At 52.5% G+C, this 19,595-nt stretch overlaps 2 protein-coding genes across 6 annotated transcripts; both read right to left on the bottom strand.

Annotated features, from left to right (window-relative positions):
* Positions 1-1,219: 1,219 nt before the first annotated feature.
* Positions 1,220-6,142, bottom strand: DHH (desert hedgehog). The gene is made up of 3 exons (XM_006916815.1): positions 5,555-6,142; positions 2,557-2,818; positions 1,220-2,278 (listed from the first exon to the last, which is right to left on the bottom strand). Exons 1-3 carry the CDS (start codon positions 5,855-5,857, stop codon positions 1,653-1,655), a joined length of 1,191 nt encoding a protein of 396 aa, XP_006916877.1. The 5' UTR covers positions 5,858-6,142; the 3' UTR covers positions 1,220-1,652.
* Positions 6,143-7,790: 1,648 nt separating this feature from the next.
* LMBR1L (limb development membrane protein 1 like) lies at positions 7,791-19,260 on the bottom strand. Of its 5 annotated transcripts, none has more exons than XM_025050298.1 (18): positions 18,739-19,260; positions 16,195-16,279; positions 15,769-15,810; positions 15,143-15,176; positions 13,954-14,093; positions 13,706-13,809; positions 12,981-13,107; positions 12,385-12,453; positions 12,181-12,245; positions 11,764-11,836; positions 11,605-11,688; positions 11,432-11,508; positions 10,795-10,872; positions 10,573-10,646; positions 10,242-10,332; positions 10,076-10,142; positions 8,580-8,657; positions 7,791-8,396 (listed from the first exon to the last, which is right to left on the bottom strand). In XM_025050298.1, the coding sequence occupies exons 1-18, from the start codon at positions 18,808-18,810 to the stop codon at positions 8,329-8,331; spliced, it is 1,428 nt and encodes a 475-aa protein (XP_024906066.1). In that variant the 5' UTR covers positions 18,811-19,260; the 3' UTR covers positions 7,791-8,328. The 5 variants fall into 5 exon arrangements, with proteins under 5 accessions (XP_024906066.1, XP_024906064.1, XP_024906065.1 ...); XM_025050296.1 differs by having other exon boundaries at positions 8,580-8,741; positions 18,739-19,257; XM_025050297.1 differs by lacking the exon at positions 10,795-10,872 and having other exon boundaries at positions 8,580-8,741; positions 18,739-19,257.
* Between the last annotated feature and the right edge of the window lie 335 nt (positions 19,261-19,595).

The following is a 19,595-nucleotide window of genomic DNA, read 5'->3' as shown; positions in this document are numbered from 1 at the left end:
TGACGATTCCCATGCACCACCTTTCGAAAAGGGTTCTTTGCGCAGTTCCAGTTCACCTATTCCAGTGGTATAGTAGTAGTTTTACGTAGATTGCCGACTTTGGGGCAGGTTGGCGCTCCTAACGCCAACGTCGTTCAAGGGTCAATTGTATACAGTTCTTTCCGCTGACGGAGAAGGGAACCGATTGTGAAGACCACCAGAGGGCGGTATATAGCAAGGACCCGGCCGCCGGGAGAACACAGCTGCTTCAGGGAAGGGCGGACTCTTGGTGGTTCCACCAACCCCCGACCTTCTCTTAGGCCCTAGACATTCCCCTTCCAGTGTAGTCCAACTTCCTCAGAGCTTCCATCATTCCTAACTCAAGGGCACCTTCCTGCCTGGATTCCAGGTGTATGCTGTGTTGGAAGCCAAAGGTTCCAGAAACACCCAGTCCAGGGAAGCAGAGCTAGCAATAACGGGAGAGTGGAGAGGGGAACGGTAGAGGAAGCCAGTAGAAACAACAACCAGGACAGGAGATCAGGGAGGGCACTTGAATTATAATACCTATATGCCCTTGCTTGGAGAGCCTACTTTCCCCCATACACCTGGGCTGAAGCAATTCTCTGCATGCAGCCCTTCAAGAGAGAAAAGTTCCAGCCTCTGTCTAGGTTTTTTTTTTCTTGACCAAAAATGTGTGGGGACTATCAGTTATGACTTAGCTATGGATTGCCACAGTGATCAGTTGGTCCAGTAACATCCCCACCCCCTCCTCAAAAATCATTGGCCCCATCCAGACCCTGACAGCAGGGTAGGATGAGGGCTAGGCTGATTCATGGCCTTGAAGGAGGGACTAGGACTGCAGGCTAACAGTAGGGGGCCAGAATTCTTTGAGTAATAGTACACGCAATGGCCTGAGCCCCACCGGAGCCTCTATGAGCAGAGAAAGGACTGCATGTGCCCTCTCACACCTTGGACAACCCTGGCCTCTGCAACAGCCAGTATGTATGCAACCATAGAGGCAGAATGCTGTCCTCTCTGGGTGAGAAAAGGCATCAGCAGCCTGGAAAAGGGCACTTTTTTGGTTTCTTGCTGATGGATTGGGACAGTTCCTCTGAGGGAAAGAAGCAGCGGGGGAAGACCTGCTGGGGAAGAAGGAAGGAGTCGAATGTAAGGTATCGATTCCTGGCTGTGTCCCCTTCCTTCCCACTCTGGAGGTGAATCACCCTCAAAATAGAGATAGTTTCCAATAAGCTCCCAGAAACCTTCCCTTTATTAGCTCACCTGTAGAAAAATGTCAGGCGTCAGATTGGCTGGCTGTGTCAGTGTTAACGCCATGCCCCAGCCCCTCATCTTACCACGCTGGGTAGGCTGATCATTATATTACGATTTATAAATAGAAAATAAAATAATCGGGTGGGACTGAGGCATTGGGGAAGAAGAGGTGAAATAGTCCTCGTCAAGGAGTACCCACTATCAACTCCGCCTACCTAGGACTCCGGAACACCTCCTCTCAGTTGGGGGTTGCCCCTAAACCTGGCAATCCCTTATCGCTTCCATTTTTCTCCCTATCCCTCCCTCCCTCCCAATCAGCATCGTCTGCTGCCCACATCCCCACATCTCAGGCCCTACATCTCGTTTCGGCGGGCGCCTCGACGTTTCTTTGCCCAGAGCTCTCAGCCCAGCAGCTCTTCTGCCAAGCGATAGAGGAACCGGGAGTACCAATGCATGCCGGTGGGCTGGACTGCCCCGCCGGGAAGCAGCGCCCCCAGCGCGTGCAGCAGGCGCAAAGGAGCAAAGGCGCGGTGCGCCCACTGGTGACTCTCTAGAACCGCGTAGCAGGAAGCCAGGACGTCGTTGACCAAAAGTGTCCCGTGCGCTGTGAGAGGCGCAAACACGCCCACAGCTTCCTCGCGCGCTACGCGGGCCACGCGCGCTGGCCGCAGTGCATCCCCGCCGGGCGCAAGCACCGAGTCCCCCGCTCGCAGCCGGCGCGCAAACACCGGTGCAAAGTCGCCTGGAGCCGGCGCTGGCCCTCGAGCGGCGAACACCAGGTGCCAGGGCGTGAGCAACAGCTTGCGCTGGGGCCGCTCGGTCTCCACAGCCACGAAGGAGGCCCGGCGCTGCAAGTCTCGGTCCAGGAAGAGCAGCACAGGCGTGGGCACCACCCGACCTGCAGCGTCTGCTGCCAGCACCCAGTCTCCACGATGCAGTTCCCGTAGCCCCTTCCGCTCGCCGCTCCGCAGGCGCACGGTGGCATTTCCCGGAAAGCAGCCGCCTGCCCTGACCGCTAGGGAGTTATCTGCCAGGAACAAGCATAGAGAGGATAGGATGAAGAACAACGTTTCCAGAATGTTAGTACAGCTTCTTAAAGATGTGGGTCAAGTCCAGCTCAGACCTCATCAGTTCCGGGACTGCAATTTCCCACCGATCTGGCCCCAACCTGGGCAAATATGGAAGGGTAATTTACAACACTAACGCCCACCTTAGTCTCCCCTAGAGTTGCAACAAGACTGTGCAACCTCAGTTTCCCGGAGTGAGCCCCTTTGGGCAGACCTCACCACCCACCCCCTACTGTACCGGCTTTGACCGACACGTGGACGTGGTTGCGGGACTCGTAGTAGACCCAGTCGAAGCCGGCTTCCACTGCCAGGCGCGCCAGCAACCCATACTTATTGCGGTCGCGATCGGACGTGGTGATATCCAAGGCACGGCCTTCGTAGTGGAGTGAGTCCTGAGCATGGTGGCCGTCCTCGTCCCAGCCCTCGGTCACCCGTAGGCGCACTCCGGGCCACATGTTCATTACCGCAATGGCCAGCGCGTTCACTCGCTCCTTACAACGCTGGCGGGGAATAAAGGAATCAGTCTCCCCACTACCACTACCACCACCATGGGGACAAAAGGGACCTGGACGGGAGGGAGGATTCTTCTGTTTTCCCGTCCCCACTCCACTCCCTCTTTGCTTTGAGTGGACTAAGGAAGTAGGAATCTGCATAGGTGTAGTCGCCAATCTGCACTGCCTTTTCAGAGGATCGTTAGAGAACTGTGGCGTCACCTCTGAGATTGAGACGGGAAGCCTGTACCTAGCTCTTTCCCCATTTTTAATGCCCATACATCACCCCTACTCCTTCTGGGACCTAAGCTCAACCTGAGAGAGAGCAAGAGTTGAGATGGCTGGTAAAGGCTTGATTAGGGAAGGGTTGAGCAGCCTGGATCCCGGAGAGGAGCCCCAGTTTGAGCCTGGCTCCCGCCCCAAGCCCCGGCTGCCCTCCCTCCGCCTGATTCATCTTTTGTTTCGTTGCCTTCCCTGGCACCGGGCATCGCTTCCTTCCTTCCTTCCTTCCTCCTCCTCCTCCTCCTTTCGGCCTTTAGCATTAACCGTTTCATGGTGTGAGTGCCCCCCACAGAGGTGCCTAAGCGGAGCCTTGCGGGATCAAGACTGCTGGAAAAAGGGTTGGAGTGGCGGGGGCTGTGCGAAGTACAATGGCCATTCTCCAGGATGACTTAACCGAGCGAGAATCCCGGGCCGAGGCCGGGGACCCGCGGGGAGAAGCGGACTCAGCAGCTCCATCCACAAAGGCGCTTTTCAGCCGCCCCGGCGCAGGGAGAGGAAAGGGCAGAAAGCCGCGCCCCTCATCCCTGCTCCGGCCCGCCGGTCCCCTCCCCCAGCGCGGCCAGCCCTCCTAGTTGCAGCTCGGGCTCTGCCAGCCCCGAGAGCCCCCATCTCTCCATCTCTGGTCCAGATGCAGCCAAGAAGGGCATGGGAGCAGCACCTGAGAATAACGGGAGCTGTCCTTGCGCGGATCTGGGGGGCCCCCTGCAGGGTGGGAGTGGAGAGGAGGAAAAGCAACAGCGGCTGGAAGCCTGCACCTGGGGGAGTGAGACCATGGTTATCTCGGCCGCTCCAGTCTGAGAGCCGAAGACCTTGGCGCGCACCATAGCACAGCCACCGCGGGAGGAGGCGCAGAGAGGACAGCTTCCTTTTCTTCTTCTCTTCCGACCTCTCACCTAGGACTTGGTTTTCTCCTAACTGCCAGAGGGACACTTTCCCCCTGCCCTTCTTCCTGAGCCCTCTACACCTCTGCGGGGTTGGAGAGGAGGGGAGGGAAAAGAAAGAAAAAATGGTAACTTCTTCCGACTTTATGTCGTTTTGTCCCCATAGGAGGCCCTGAGGCCTTGACCTGCGGGGGCAGCAGCCCAGTGCAGAACCAACTCAATGGAGGCCTTTTGCAGCCAGCGTGTGGGAGATAAGTAGGACTAAGGGGTTTCCCAGGCCTGTCAGAGCCGCTCTGGGTCCTGTCCACTGTTCTGTCTCCTCTACTACAGGTGTCAGCCAGAGGAAATAACCATAATATTCCATGATCAAAGAGAGGAGTGTCTCCTTCTCAATCTCTGGGTAGGAGGAAGAGTTCAGGCTAACAGCAAGAAGGAATTCTTTCTCCCCTGGACAGGTTTTCCCAACAAAGTAACCTGGAAAACTATGGCAATTAATAAGAGGAAATCCGTACCCCTCCCACTCCTCCACCTCCCTACTCCATACACAATTAAGTGGTGTAATGGAAAGTGTATAGGACTTAGAATCAGGAGTCCTGAATTCTAGTCCCAGCCATGCCACTAATTAGTTTTAAGACTTTGATTAAATCGCTTTTCCTCCTGGGGCCCAGCTCTCACTGTAAAATGGGGAGTGGGGTGGTGGTGGAAGAATGTGACCTCCACATTTCCTTCCAGTTCTGATCTTTGAGATCACCGGCCAGAGGTGGTCCTTCTCATCCAAGGCATTGCTCGCCTCATCCTAGGGTGGTTAGGTTCTGGTCTGCAGTAGATGCATGATAAGTGGTAGTTGAATTTTAATTCTTTAATTCCAAGGAAAGCCCCTGAGCTAAATTAAACTTGAGGGACATAGTAACCCTTTCTTTCTCAGGTGGGCCCATTTGTTTTTCCCATTGAGGACTGCTTTACACTCCTCAAGACAGTCATTTAGACTCTTGAATAGCCATGCCCTGGCTCTAGGACGCCCTGCCCATGCCAGAGATGATCTCTTCCCAGCCCCTTCTCAGGTAGATGGCCTGATGACCTGACTCTTGGCCTCTCTTTCCCAGCCCCCTTCAGTCTCTTTGGCTAGCAGAGCTTTTCCACAATCAGGTCAGGAGCAAGGCTAAGGGCAGAGCTTTCTGTCTGCTGCCTAGCCAGCTCCTGGCCCCCAGCTCACCCCAGCCCTTCCTGCCTGGCTCGGTAGCTGACCCCCGGTCCACGCCTCAGCCATTTCCCGTCTCGCCTGCCGCCATCCCCCTTTCCCCGCCCTCGCTGTCTCTCCCAGCTTCACTCTCACTAGTCCCTCCTCCCTCTCCCCATCACAGCCTCTCCATGTTCGGATCCCTCCTGATCACTCAGTCTAGCCAGCAGTTTTTCTTTTTTTTCTTTTTTCTTTTTCCTTTTTTTTGGTGTGTGTGTATATGTGGAGTGGGAGCGATCTTTAAGATAAGATCTTTATAGATGAAGCCCGTCTCACCCTCTGAGGTTGCCACAGGAGAGCAAAGTTGGCAGCGCCCTGGCGCAGGTGGGGCGAGGCCCTCCTTACCTCAGTCATCAGGCGGTCTGCGCCACTGTTCTCCTCATCCTTGAAGATGATGTCGGGGTTGTAGTTGGGCACCAGGTCCCTGAAGCGCTCCGAGCCCCTTGCCACCCTCCCCTCGGCTGGCCCACTGGCGCCCAGGGTCCGTTCGGGCACGCTGGGCACAAACTGCTTGTAGAGCAGCGGCACCAGCTGCTTGCGCACATAGCGGCGCCGGCCAACCGGCCCCCGGCCCGGCCCACAGCTCTGGGCTGGCAGCGCCAAAAGTACCAAGCAGCACAGGGCCACCAGACTGGCCGGCAGCGCCATGGATGCAGCGGACTCGGGCCAAAAGGGAACGTTCTTGTCCTTACCAGCTCGCCCGTCACTTGGGCATTTCACCAGGGAGAACAGCAGGCAGAGCTGCCCCCAGAGTGCCCTAGAGCTGTTGAAGCTCTGAGCACCTGGCTGCCGCTAGCTCTGCCTACATGCCCCCAGGGGGTCTGGAACCCGCTACTGACGGGCCATCATAGCAGGGAATGGGGGACGTGGGTGAGTGCCAGCCCAGCCTGGCTCTGCCGCCCGGTCCGGCGCTGCCACAGAGCCCGGGCTCCGCCTTAAGTGGCCCCTGGCCCCGCCCCCTGCCCTTCGCCCAGGACCGGCCCGCCCCCTCCCACCAGGGCGGGGGCTCTAGCCGGTCACCGCCGGTCCAGTTAGTGACTGGAGTGTGTCCCATTCTGGAAACCAGGCAGTCACCTGCCTAGGAAAACCTAGTAGCTTTACAGTCTTCTGTTGCCTGGATAAGCATCCTTCTATCTCCAGTCCTAAGCTTGGCACCAAATCACACTCCTCTGATACTTGAATTGGACCTTTGCTCTCCCAAAGGTACCCTAGCAGGCCATGTCTTCTGCTACCATCCAGTAAGTATGGGTTCCACTTTCTGCTCAAGGCCAGTCAAGCTCTTTGGTCATACAACCACAGCCTCCCTTCTCAGTGGTCCTTCCCAAACCTCCACCATTTCCATCCTTCCTCATCAGCAGTAACCAGGATGGGAAGGGATAGGTACCAGCGGGTCATTTTCCCTAGTCGCTTTGCAGCCTTCTGCTGGGGGCTTCCCGCAGAATCAGGAACAGAGCTTTGTAGTTAGTCTGGTTTAGGACTTCAAAATCTTGCCCCTCTTTTGTCCCTACCAGACACCCAACAGCTCCTTCTTTTCAAATAACTTGTTAATTGGAAGTTGCTGGTGCTTAAAGTCCCTAACACGGTAATGATCACTTTCTTTTAGCTCTCACCTAGTCACCTCTCTAGCCTTGTCCCTCTGGACACCTTGGGGGCTCTGCTTCCAGCCACTTAGGTCTCATCTCAGAGGTTTTGAGCCTGGGGACACTTCACCCACCAATCTAAGGTTTAGAAATCACTTTCTCTAAGAAGCCTTCCCTGATGTCCTGATACTGCCCACTTGTTTTGAGAACCAATAATTTGCCATTCATTGTGGTACAGCATTAGAATTGTGCCACATATAGTAGGCAAAGCAATTCTTAAGCACAAACTTGTTTATCATGTATCCCCACAGCTAAGTGCCTAGCCTATAGTAAGTATTTGTGGCACCTACACTTTTTGTATTCCATATTCACTTCTCACCTCCATGGCTAGCACTCATAGCACTTTTATATTAGAAAAAAGCACCCCTTCATCAAGACACCTGACTGCCATTTGTCAGAAAAATATTCATAGTAACTATACATAAGACTACAAGGTGAATGTTGGCCCTAGAAGTTGTGCAATGCACAATCTGCATAACCCTGAGCAGAAACTGCCACTAGCCTCAACATAGCAGGGGGCTTGCATAGTATTCAGGGCACTGAGAGCCTCTGGAAAGATGGAATTAGGTTCTTCTCTGAGGTGGATCACAAACCTTTATCAGCTAGTTCTTTTATTCCACATCCAATAGTCAGTCAGGGAGGATAGTGCTGAGGGTGTGTGTATACAGGGAAATATTATTCTATTCCTACAGCTATGCCCACCTACCCCCAACACCAAGGCCAGGCATATAAGGAAGAGTCAGGGGACCAGCCAGTTTAAGGCAAGGCTAAAGGAGAGGAGTTTCCCACTGTATGGTCTAACATCAGATGCAAGTCCCAAAGAACACTAAGAATGCAGATGGAGGGAAAAGCAAAGGATGGTGGGCAGGACCCCTCTGTTTCTCAGTTGGTAGACTCAGGACTTGTGAGAGCAAGGCTGTTCAAACAGACACAGAGGCAGGTCCTTTAAAAAACCAAAGCAAACCTTGGGATCAACTTTATTGCTGATGGTTGTGGCCTCTTCTTCCCCATGCCCTCGTCTCTCCAGCGGTCCAAAGCCCCTCTAGGATAGCACAGTGCTTAGGTTCTTCTGGGCCAGAGGCAAAGAGAGACAATCTGCCTCCCAAGTCTGCTCCCGCTCAGTCCCTCCCCTGTCCCAACCCCACCCTATTGCACATCAAATCATGTAAACATGTAAACATGGCTATGGGCATGGCCCGGAATAACAGTGAGGCAGATTGATGTGTAAACGGATTTGGGACCAGCAGCCAGATCCAGTTACTCAGCCCCACCCTATGCTGAGGCCCACAGTTAAGTCTGGAAAAACAGGGAGGCCTGGTCCCAAACTCTGGCTCAGGTAATGCAACAGTGCAGCTGTGCCCCTCTGCCACCCACCCTCTCTGATTCAAGTTCCTAAGTTCCACCACTCCCGGGTGCCCCTCCAAGCCTGGGCAGCAGATGGCAGTGTCCAGTTTTCTCCCTCCCACTCCCAGTTGGAGGTCACTGGTGCTGGGCCTTCTTAGATGCCCGGGGGAAACCGGAGACGGGCAATGGCAGTCTGTCCAGCCCTGGAAAAGAGGGGAGGTGGGCAGTCAAAAGTAAAGCATAGGTCCAGTCCTCTGGGATAAGATAAATAGGCCACAGAATGGGTAGATGAGGGAGGTGACAAACAAAGCAGAGAACATGCCACTGTTCCAGAGGGCTCCACTTCACAATCACCCCCCCAGCCTGCACCCTCCACTCTCTCTTACCAAAGGCCCGGATCAGCTCTGCCCGCACAGCTGCGGTGAAGGTCTTCACCAGACAAAGAGTGGTGAGGCCCGCGAAGGCTGCATTGTAGAGGAACACGATGTAGAAATTGCCCAGCCAGTTGAAGCGTCCAAAATCACCCAGCAAGTCAAAGCGAGTGAGCCCTGAAGTACAAAGACCAGGGTGGGATATGGGCTCCTCAGCACCTCTCTGGCTCAGTGCCTAGCTTTCTGCTGCCTCCTGGTGGCCACAGCTCAACACTGCAGCTGATAAATTGACCTTGCCAATGTGTTAATTATTCCTACCTCCCAAGCTCTGTCTCAGAGGCAGTTCAGGACTGTTGAAGAAAAGTATCAGCTTTTCCAACTTCCCTTCCAGAGTTTGGCATCTTCTCCTCCAATGGGGTCCCCTCTGGCTCCAGGTGTCCTGAGGAGCTCCCTAGGCCTGCCACTTGTTCCTGGGTCAGGAACCTACAAGCTGGTCTCCAAGTGCTTTTTTAGTAGACAGCCTTGTGGAGGCTTAGAGCTCTGACTCTGATCAGGCTGCTTTCGTTCACATCTAAACTCCACCCCAACTAACTGTGTGATCTGGGACAAATTCCTTAAACATCTGTGCCTCAGTTCCCTTAACTAAAAAGTAGAGAAAACAGTGGAACTATGAGAATTAAACAAGATAGTACACATAAAGCACTATATGTGCCAGGCACTATTCTAACACATACTGAGCCCTTAATAATAATAATATCATCATAAATAAAAATTCTGGGGCCTTCCCCCATTTAAATATTCCCACCTGCATACAACCTGAAGGAACTAACTGCTGGACCTAGTTTGCTACTAAATCCTCATGGTTTAAGTACAAACATATAGGGGAGAGGGTATAAACATAAGAACCAAATAGAAGTCATTTAAATTCTAAGTCACTTATGATACATGGATGATGATGTGGTGGAGGGGGAATTACTGCAATTCTCATACTACCTTGGGGTGAACTAGTTACGCTTTGGAGCATTTTTACCACGTAACTTTAGATCATAGCTCTAAAGACGGGAGACGCCCCTATGTGTGGAAAAAGCACTCAACTGGGGTTTAGAAGACAAGGGTTCTAGCCTGACTTGGTCTTGCCTCAAACTAGCTGTATAACTGGGTAAAATCAATTAGCTTCTCTGTTTCTCATCTTTAAAATGAGAGTGTTTATTAGATGATCCAGCCCAAAGAAAGATTTGAGGAAAAGTGGTATCTTTCCACCAAAAAATGGATATAAATAGGGGAGGCTGTGAAAGTAGCAAGTGGATAAAGTATAAGCCTTGAAGCAACACTACTTTGAAGCTCAGCATAGGCATTTTACAGAGCCCCAGTTTCTCCATCTGTATCATGGGGTTAATTACCTCCTCGTAGGTTTGTTGTGGAACTTAGGGAGAGCATGTACATAAAGTGCTTGCTTAGCACCAGGAGGTACTCAAAAAAAGCCAATTTCTTTACCTCCTTTTGCTACTTACCCAGGGTTCGAGAGAAGACAGGAAGTGCTGAGCTTAAAACGAGGAGACAGACACAGTTCCCGATTATCTGGGTGGGAATAAGGAAAGGGAGGTAAGGTAGCAGAGGTGCCAGCACCTAGTCCCCATCCAGGCCCCCAGGAAGCTTCTTTTACTCCTGCCCAGCTACCTGAGTCATGGCTGTGTCATGCCATCTGGGCCGCAGGCCCCGGAAGAGTGGAGAGCTGTAGAATCCCATAACCGAGGATACCATCAGATAACTGCCACTGGGGTTAGGGAAGAACTAGCCAGTTTCCAAGGATTAATGCCTCATCTCAAAGGGGATGGACCCCTTTACCCCAGTCCTCTTTTCAAAAACAAGTCTTTTCCTTATTTCTGAACTTCGAGTTGGTGAAGACTTGCCCCCTCTCCCCTTCCCATCACTCCCAACAGAGCTCTGCCCAGAGTTCCAGAGGAGACAGACTCAGGAGACAGGCAATGGTGGGTTTCCAGAAGGATACAAGATGAGTACAACTTGAATGACGGCACCAAAGGAGCCCAGCTTGGAGAAGGAGACCTGGCCCAGGGAGGCATCCTGAGAGATGGAGCAGTGTCACTGTGGAACACTCCCCACCATCAGTACCACCCAACACCCAGGCTTCCCTCTGACCTCAGCTTCTGCTCCCCACCCCAGTCTTTCTAGGACTGTCCCTAAAAGACACAGTGGGAGGACAGCCCCATACCTGCATGCCCCGGGGCATGGCAGCCTCATCAATGAGCAGCTCCAGGATGTGGATGGCCACAATGAGCACAGATAGGCCCTGTGTGAGGCAAGGTCACAGATTCCCATCCTTGCCTCACCCACAGCTGTATCCAGAGTGAAATGTTAAGAGCGGACACTCTCGTCCAACATTTTCAGTTTCTAATTAGCTGTGTGGGACCTCCTCAAGGCCAGTGCTAGCAACAGAGCACCATCGAAGGTATTATAAAATGCACCCTCTCCAAGTAGAAAGATTGCAAAAAGACTAAAGAGAAAAATGGACCTTTTCCTCCAGACTGATAAGACCTATTCTCAAGTCCAAGTTGTGGCAAGTAGGAGGATAGACTAGATTTCAATCCTTATTTTCACCCCAGAGCAAACCTTCATAACTACTCAGTAGCCCTGTGTGACCTTGGGCAAACTCATCTTCTGTTTCTTTATCTACAAAATGAGGGTTGATGTGCTCAGCACAGGGTAGGACACAAAGTAGGCACTCAGTGAAAGGCAACTACTATTATTGAGGATAACCAGGTCCTCACATCTCCTCCCTCTTCCCTGAGAAGGCCTAAAGTACTCAAGGGCCTACTACTCCCTACCTCCACCAAGGTTGGTATACCCACCGTCAGTACCAGCAAGCATAGCATGGCCAGGGGGTAGCCCAGGTTCCGCTGCCAGGCTGAGGCCTTCCGTCGCTTCTCTATGCAGGGATGGGAAGCTGTTAGCAAGGGCCTAGAACAAGGGGCTACTCAACTTGGGAAAACCCAGGTATCCTAATCTCTACCAACCCACATACCCAGCAGGACCCTCTGTGTCTGCAGAGCCAGGACCTGTCTGTGTAGCAGCTCCATGTCCAAAGGCAGCCAGCAGGAAGTGGGATCTGAGGACAGAGAAGATGGTACTGCCCCTGCCCAAGCCATGCCCATCATTCCAGCTAAGAAGAATTGCAACTCACTGCAAATCCTGCGGGTCAAAGCTGCTTCCTCAAAGGCTGAGCAGTACAGCTGCTCCTCCAGGTCTTCCAACAGCTGGAAGCAGAGGAAAAGGTGGAACTAAATGTTAGAAACTCCCAGACCCAAAGGGTACAGAAGCACATTGTCCTCTCAAGGCTTTATAGCCCCGTTCCTTCCCCTACCCTTCATTCACAACTTCGTGGCCAGCAACTTTACCCATCCCTCCCAACTGCCTTGTTTTCTGCTTTGCATATCTGGTAAGCAGCTCCAGATGATGGTGGTGAAGGGTACAGAAGCCAACAAAGGCTGTGGCTCTCTGCAAGATGTGCACTACACAACTGTAGGGTTGCTTCGTTGTTTGGCTCCAGCTTTGCAGGAAGCTCATCCCACAGGATCAAGGGGCAATGAGCACTACATACCCGGGGCTTGACCAGCAGCTTCCCAGTGACCGAGAACATGCGGGCGAGACCTAGCGGAGTACACACTGTGGGGACAGGAGCCAGTCACTTGCCAGAGTCTTCTCTCTACCACTTCCCCTACCCACCCCTCCATTCTCTCTCCTTCCATCCTGGTGAATCTGGCTCAAGGACCTTACCCATTCCGTCCCAACTCTGAACACTCACCCAGGAGCAGCAGGACCCCAAGGAAGGAGATGCAGGAATAGAGGTAGGGGAGGTAGTACTCCCAGAAGTCTAAGGGTGAAAAAAGAGGTACAGTAAGCTCATCTCTTTTGGTTTACTGGGGCTGACAGGCCTCAGCAACTAGGCTAAGGACATTAATACAAAAGCCTACGGGGGTTAGGTAAGTAATGCAAATCAGGAAAGCTGGCCTGTGTCAGCAGATGAGGGAGTGGCAGGGACTATAGCAAAATGGAGATCCTAAGCTCTACCTAAAGGGTACAACTGCTATTCGGTCCCAGTCACTGGGAACAAATGTGGCCAGATGTCAACCTTGTCAAGCAAAGCCAGAGATCTGGATAGTAATGTGAAACCTCCCAACTTTAACATGTCAGCAAATGACACATATTTTTAAATCATTGCATGGGCCCAATGGAACATTTCTGCAGGTTGGATCTGGCCTGAAGTCCATCGTTTTGAAATTTCAGTCTAATGGAGATGATCTCAACCCTCTCCAACTTTCCCTGGGCCCAAGCTAGAGAACATCAGCCACCTGAAGAGCCACTCAGCCTGGAGGGTGGGAAGGAAGCTGGTCCTCTCACCATAGAGTGACTCCCTGCTGGCTTTGTTGTTGTCCACAATGGCTGATGCCACCCACACCATGCCCAGCACCAGCAAAGTAAGGAGCATCAACATCACCACCGTCTCGTAGACCCGGCCCAGGACACCCTACGGGAGAAGGCAATTGATGGTGGTGGTGGTAGGGGTTAACATCAGGGCAGTGTGGAGAAGGAAGGAAACACTGGAGATGGCAGCCTGGCTGAGGGAACCAAAGAGGACCTCCTTTGGGAGACAGAGGAGGGCATTTCCCTCTTATTCTGCTAAATCACTCTGTCCTCCTACCTACAATCTGGGGCTGTTCCCCATCCTCAATATTCTTCATTTGCAAACCCCCTCCCCAGATCCCTTCCCTATCCTTATCTTGACCTGGGAAGCTGACCCCTGAAGTCTGCATTATACAAGCTCTTTTCCTCTGGTTTCCTGTTCAGCTTGCCCAGTGGGAAGGACCAGCAGCTCCTCTGCTGGGCAGCCACACCTTCTCAGCTTCACCTACCAGTGGGTTTCGGAAGCTATTTCTTCTCTCTGCTCCCATAGGCCTAGGGATGGTAATGACTTCCTGCTGTCACTAGCACCTCAAACTCTTTGTTGGTCCCCTCAACTCCGAGTAAACCTCTGCAAATAGTCTCTTCATTAAAATCTCTTCAGTTGAACCATCTGAGTGGAACTCTGTTTCCTGCCTAGATTGATTGATGTATCCCCTACTCACCTTTCTGGAGCCAGCGAAGCCCTCAGACTCAGTGAAGAAGTACGCAAAGGGCATGAGGAAGATAAGGGACAGGTTGGAGAAGAGAAAAACAAGATTCCAAAGGCCTAGAGCAAAAAAGGAAAGGCAGAAGTGGTCAGGAAAGGGAAGGCCCAACCCACTGGGGGCTAATCATATGGTCAGGGAGCCAGGGACGGGGTGATTTTAACTGATGAGCCCAAAGCTGTCTGTGCCTGCCAGGAGCCACGCACCATGGATGAGGGAGCCGTTGAGCCACTGGATGTAGTAGTTCCGAGGCAGTGAGAGCAGCACCTCATTGCTGATGATGGAGAAGGGCAGGAGCAGGACAGCACCCAGGGCGACCGCCAGGGTAAAGGTGCAGAGCTCAAGCCTGGGCAAAGAAGGGGAAGCCCTTGCTTAGCTCAGACACTCACTTCCCTGGGCCCAAGAAGCCCCATTTATCCCTGTAGGCACCTGTGGTTTCTCCTGTAACTAGCTGTAGCAGTGACATACCTAGGAAAGTAGCCATCGTCCAGCTGGGGCTCTACCCACTTCCCACCCTCCCTGCTAGCTCTTTACCTTCAGGGAAGCCTTTGCACATGGGATGGGCATATCTCAGGCATTCATGGGAACCTGGTCACTTGCCATGTCAGTTGCCCAGACTGTCCCCAGGAATGTGATACTCCCACACATGCCTGTAGGGTGTACCAGGCATGATGCCAAGCTAAGGGGCCTGGCTTCTCTTCTCTGCTCAGAGATGTGAATTTCTGAGCCTGCCTTCTTCATCCCAGATAAGAGTAGAGTCACCCCATATGGCTATGCCCTGCACAAAGGCATGAAGGCCAAGGGGGAAAAGGGAGCTGAAACTAAGCTCTATAGCTAAGGTCTGTGTTCTGGGCTGCATCAGCTGAAAAGAAGGGACACTTTTATCTACTTGATAAAAAAGGGAGGGATTGCCTTCTTGTAATCTGTTGATCCAGAGGGGTCATTTCTGTATTTTTCTCTATACCGGCTAGTGAATAACAGCAGCCTAGAGTAAAAGCCATCCACTTAGAATCAAGCATGCCCTTCCTTCAGGGGTTCCACCTTCCCCATCTCTTGTTCTGTGTCCATCAGTCTGCATCCCACCCTACTCCCTTCCCAATGGCTGCTGAGAGGTGAAGCCACGCTAGAGCCATTTCCGGTGACTCAGGCCCCAGCTAACAGTTCGTGGCCATAAGGATCCCAGAAGCTCCTGGCTTAACCAGGAAGACAGGAAGAGCAGCTTTCCTATGCGTCCCCAGGGTGGGGTAAACCCGGAAGAAGCCAGAAATGGGGTGGAAGCAGAAACTCTCTCTTCACTTTGTGACAGCCCACTCTCCCTGTCCCCACCAGCTCCAAGGCCTCACTAGGTCTCAGCTTCTAAAGGCTACTGGTGCCAGGTGCTCAGGTGACACTTACGCAATCTTGTTGACTGTGGCATCTTCATCATCCACTACAAGAGACAGAGGCATGGGAAAGACGCAGGACATCAGTAGGCAGCTCTGGAAACAATCCGTGTTGCAGTGTGCCCTTTTGCCCCTTCCCTGCCCCCAGAAAGAAGGGCATGCACCCAGAGGCAGAGCTGGACAGGAGGCTCTGAGAGAGCTCATGCTATGAACTCCGCAACCTATTCTCTGGCCAAGGTGGCAGCTTAAAGATCAGTGGTCCCAGGTGGCAAGAGTATGGGCCAGAAACTCCCTCGCTTCCCTCCCTCCTCATGATCTCTCCCATCACAGGTTCCTCTTTGTAAGCTCTGTGAGGTTGGTTACATAAATGGCTGGGTACAGTGAAGGGAAATGCAGGGAGTAGGGAGAAGGGAGATTCACAGAGAAAGTCCCCAGGAGAATTATACTGAGAAGTAGCTGCCTTCTTGGGTGGAGGCTCATGAAGCCATCCAGAGGGGAGAAAAGGCTAGGGCCAGGACAGGATGATCTGGACAGGTTGGGGCTAAGAACTGGGGCAAATGTGTTCCCCTGTCACACAATGCCTACAGGAAGGAAAGCTCTAATACTCAAGTTCTCTGTAAAGAGAAAAGCTGCCATCACCAGGTTGCGGGGCCTCCGTGGTCAGGGTCCTGGGTGAGAGCACTAGGAGAAGAGATGACAGAGCTTGTGCAGTTGCCCACTTTAGGTTCACAGAGGGTGGCTTTCACATTAACCATCTCATTTGGTCCACACATTAACAATGGACTAGATAGACTGTTAGGCCCATTTTGCAAAAGGTGAAACGGAGGGTCAGAAAAGTTCCAGGATTTGCCCAGTGGCTTTACTAGTTGTGGACACTTTTATCTAGATTTTCTACTATACCACCATGTCCCTGCCTGTGGAGGTAGGAAAGCAGAAGAAGCAGAGGCTCCAGAACAGCCACCTCTCCTTTCCCAGCAGGCACCATAGGCCCATTCTCCTGAGGCTGCCCTATGGCAACAAGAACACTGGCAGAGGGCAGGCAGAAGGGAGGGAAGTCACAGGTACCTGTGGTGAACTCAGCAGGCTTCTTGAAGTGGGTCAGGGCGATATGGCAGAGGATGTACAGTGTTGCAAACAGAAGTGTTGATATCTGTGGCAGAACGTGAATTGGGATGAGAAGCTCTAATTCTCAGCACATTCCACAGCCCCAATAGCCTCTATGTTAATTCCACAGGGTCACTTCCCCAAAACAAGGCTCCATATTTCCAGGGGTTCCATCTTTCTCTCTGGTACTCTCTTCTAGTCAGGGCCTCAGGGGCCTCTAGGAAGCACTAGTCAGGGGCTGTCTCATGCACCTGGGGAAATGGCACCATGTCCAGCCCTACAAGGATTTTCCTGGGAGAAAATAGTTTAGCAAAACCCTGGTTGGTAAATGGGCAGAGAAAACTAGAGATGCACATGTATACACACCTGAAACAGGCTACAGAACCAGAGGAAATATACTCCTAGCACTTCAGTGGAAGGGGAAGAAAGTATGAGGGGAAGATGTCTGCATTGTCCTGGCATTCCAACCTCACTCCCTCTACCCCTGCTGCTACCTCGACTCAAGTTCCAGAAAAGAATAAGTAGGAATCACGTTTCTAGATAAAGTCAGAATTTCTACTCTGTGTTTATTCAGGGGCACTGAAAAATCAAGTCTGCTCTGGGCCTCATCAGAGCTTCATTTAATCCTCTGCCCCTAAAAATAGGCCTTAGTTGGGGCCCAACATCTACAAAGTTTCTAGAGTCAGCATCAGCCCCTTTAAGGGCTGTCAATCCCTGGTCCCTACCTCAAATGACTTCCTCTACAAAGAGAAAGGCTAGGCCTACTCTAGGGTCAGGTCTCTCAGAGCCTGACCCAAGCTCCTGGGTGAGTGGACCTCCAATTGACAGTTAAGGCAGGACTTGGCCAGGTTACTCTGAACATGCATGCATCCCTACCCTACCCCAAGTAAGGGGCTATTGATCAGGGGAGAAGCCACTGCTCGGTTTGGCTCCACAACCACCAGGGTGTCTTAAGAAGAGACATTATTGCATTTGAAGTAAGCCAAGAAGGCAGGATCCATCTCATGGGTCCTCTAGTCCCCAAGGGGAACTGACCCCAAAAGAAATCTGCATACAACTATCTACACAAAGAGGAAAGAAGTCATAGAGACCTCAAGAGATCCATGGACCTAGGACAAAGTTGTAGCTTTCGGCATTAGGGAAGCAAAATAAAATGAGCCACTCAGATTGTAACTGCAGGATTTTTACAGCCTAGTGCTCTGCCCTGGGCTTGTGTAATAGCCAGGAAGGTGGGAGGGCTCAAAAGGTCAGGCTAGAGTTCCACGCAGTTCCAGCAGAGGCTAGGTCCTTCTCTAGAGCAGGGGATGAGAGCCAGGTGGAGGAGGTACCAGAAGCCTTCAGGCTGCCCTTGGCCAGCATTGATGTCCTGAGCTAATGGGGCTAAAGGATAGGGGAGACATCTAGGAGGCTGCTTCTCTGTCCAAGGTCTCATCCCTCTCTGTTCTCAAGGACTGGGCGAGTCTCCATGATATGCCCAACCCTGCCATCTGGGACTATCCACTAAGGGATACACCAGGAAGGCTTCCTGAAAGTAGAGCTGATGTTCCATGAACAGACTGATATACTCCCTATTTTTCAGTCCTCACAGATAAAGGCAGATCTATTAAGTCATGGCTTACTTTACCCCTCCTCCAATCTGAGGCTGCCCAGGGCAGACTAGAGCTCAGCCTGAGAAAAATGGACATTTCTCTTCTTCCAAACCTTCCTCTTTTCTTTCCCATTTAGTATACAGAGTTCAAAATAGGCCTGAGGAAGATTCAATTTCCTAAGCACCACTGAGTGCTCCAGCCCAGAAGTAGAGTCCATTGCTGGGACAAGTTCAGCTGTTGGTCTAGGTGGCAGTGAGGGAGTAAGGAAGGTGGCCAGATAGAGCCCTGGGGGGAACCACTCACAGGAGAGATCCCTCAATGGCTAGATAGCTAGGACCCACAGCTTGCAGGATTTCTAACAAACACCAATAAGGGGGGTGGGAGGGTCTTACTAGTTCTCCATCTCTACCCAGTAGAATCCACCCAGCAAGAGTCCCTTCTTCCAAAGTGGAAGAAGATCCACCAACGTCCCCTGCTCATTTCTCCTTCTGTAAACATCGGTTGGGTTGGGGAGGCGGGGGCGGTTAAATGCAAATCATCCCTCTCGGACTATCCGACTAAGATGGGCAGACTCACCAGACTCTTGGACACACGAGGACCCATGTCCAGAACACCGCTGGAGGTGGGGAACAGAACGGCGGGCGGGGGGAGGGGCGTGTAGATGGGAGGAACGGAAATCGACTGGCTTTGTTTATCGCTCAGCTACCCAGTAGATCCGATCTAGGGGTTAGCTAGCCGGGGTACAGGTCCTTCTGTCAGGCCAGGGCTCTTCGTCCCTCAACCCTGGTCCAGGCAGAGTCTGACAAAGCTCTGAGATCAGGTGGTCACATTCTGACCCTAACTTCTTCCTTTCTCGCTCTACACCCGTGCTTCTCCCCACTTCGGTCCTACCCTTCCAGCCCCGTCCGGCACTCACAATGCACTCGCGGACCCTCTCGTGGAACAGCTGCTCTCGCACAGATAGCACTTCGTAGTCAGCTGCTTCCATACTCTGCTCAGCATGACTGGGGCAAGGGTGTCTCCGGGCCCGGGTAGGACTAGCGGGGATGAAGCCACCGCCGCCAAGCACCCGGACCCAGCCGAGGAGCCTCTCTTCGCAGCCTGCGACGGAAACCGGGGTAATCTGAGGTTCAGATTCAGTCTTCTCAACGCCCCGCCCTTAAAGGGGCAGGCACCAGCGGGCCTCGCTTTAAAGTGTCCCTTCCCCCGCCCCCTGCTCCCTCCCCTTTAAGGTCGGGCCTCGGTCACGTTTCAACGCAAACACCCGCCACCCGGCTGGCTACGAGGAAGCGACCGTCCGGGTTCTATTTTACTGGAGACCGAGTGACGACACAAGGGATGGGCGTGTTCCTTTTAGAGAGCGTAATTCATTGGCTCCTGGGGAACTGCCGCTCATCGCTAGAGGAACGCTAATAGGCTTGCCGGGCGAAAAGAGGCGGATCTTTGAAGCCAATTGCTGCTCCTTCTAAAACCAACCGTCTCTCTCACTTCCCATAGATGACAGGTGAGTATTCCTGCACTTTAGTAGCGACACAAATTTTAGTTTGATCGTGGTTAAATGAACCATTTGGAGCAAGCCAGCCAGGATGTGAGAGCTTCTTGGGGCTTCTGAAAGGTGCCGCTGCCCAGAAAACCAAGGCCCGTAGCAACATTTTCTGAATGGGTTTATGTTGGAGTGAGGGCCCCCTTCGCCCCCAGGAGTTTTCACTCAGTCATTTTTGTGGATGGCCAAGTGTGTGCTAGAGCAAATACTAAAGAAAACTGAATAAAACT

Source organism: Pteropus alecto, unplaced genomic scaffold, assembly GCF_000325575.1.
Source record: "Pteropus alecto unplaced genomic scaffold, ASM32557v1 scaffold196, whole genome shotgun sequence".
Lineage (NCBI taxonomy): Eukaryota > Metazoa > Chordata > Mammalia > Chiroptera > Pteropodidae > Pteropus > Pteropus alecto.
The sequence above is the reverse complement of the archived record's forward strand: the minus strand, read 5'-3'. Positions and strand labels throughout refer to the sequence as shown.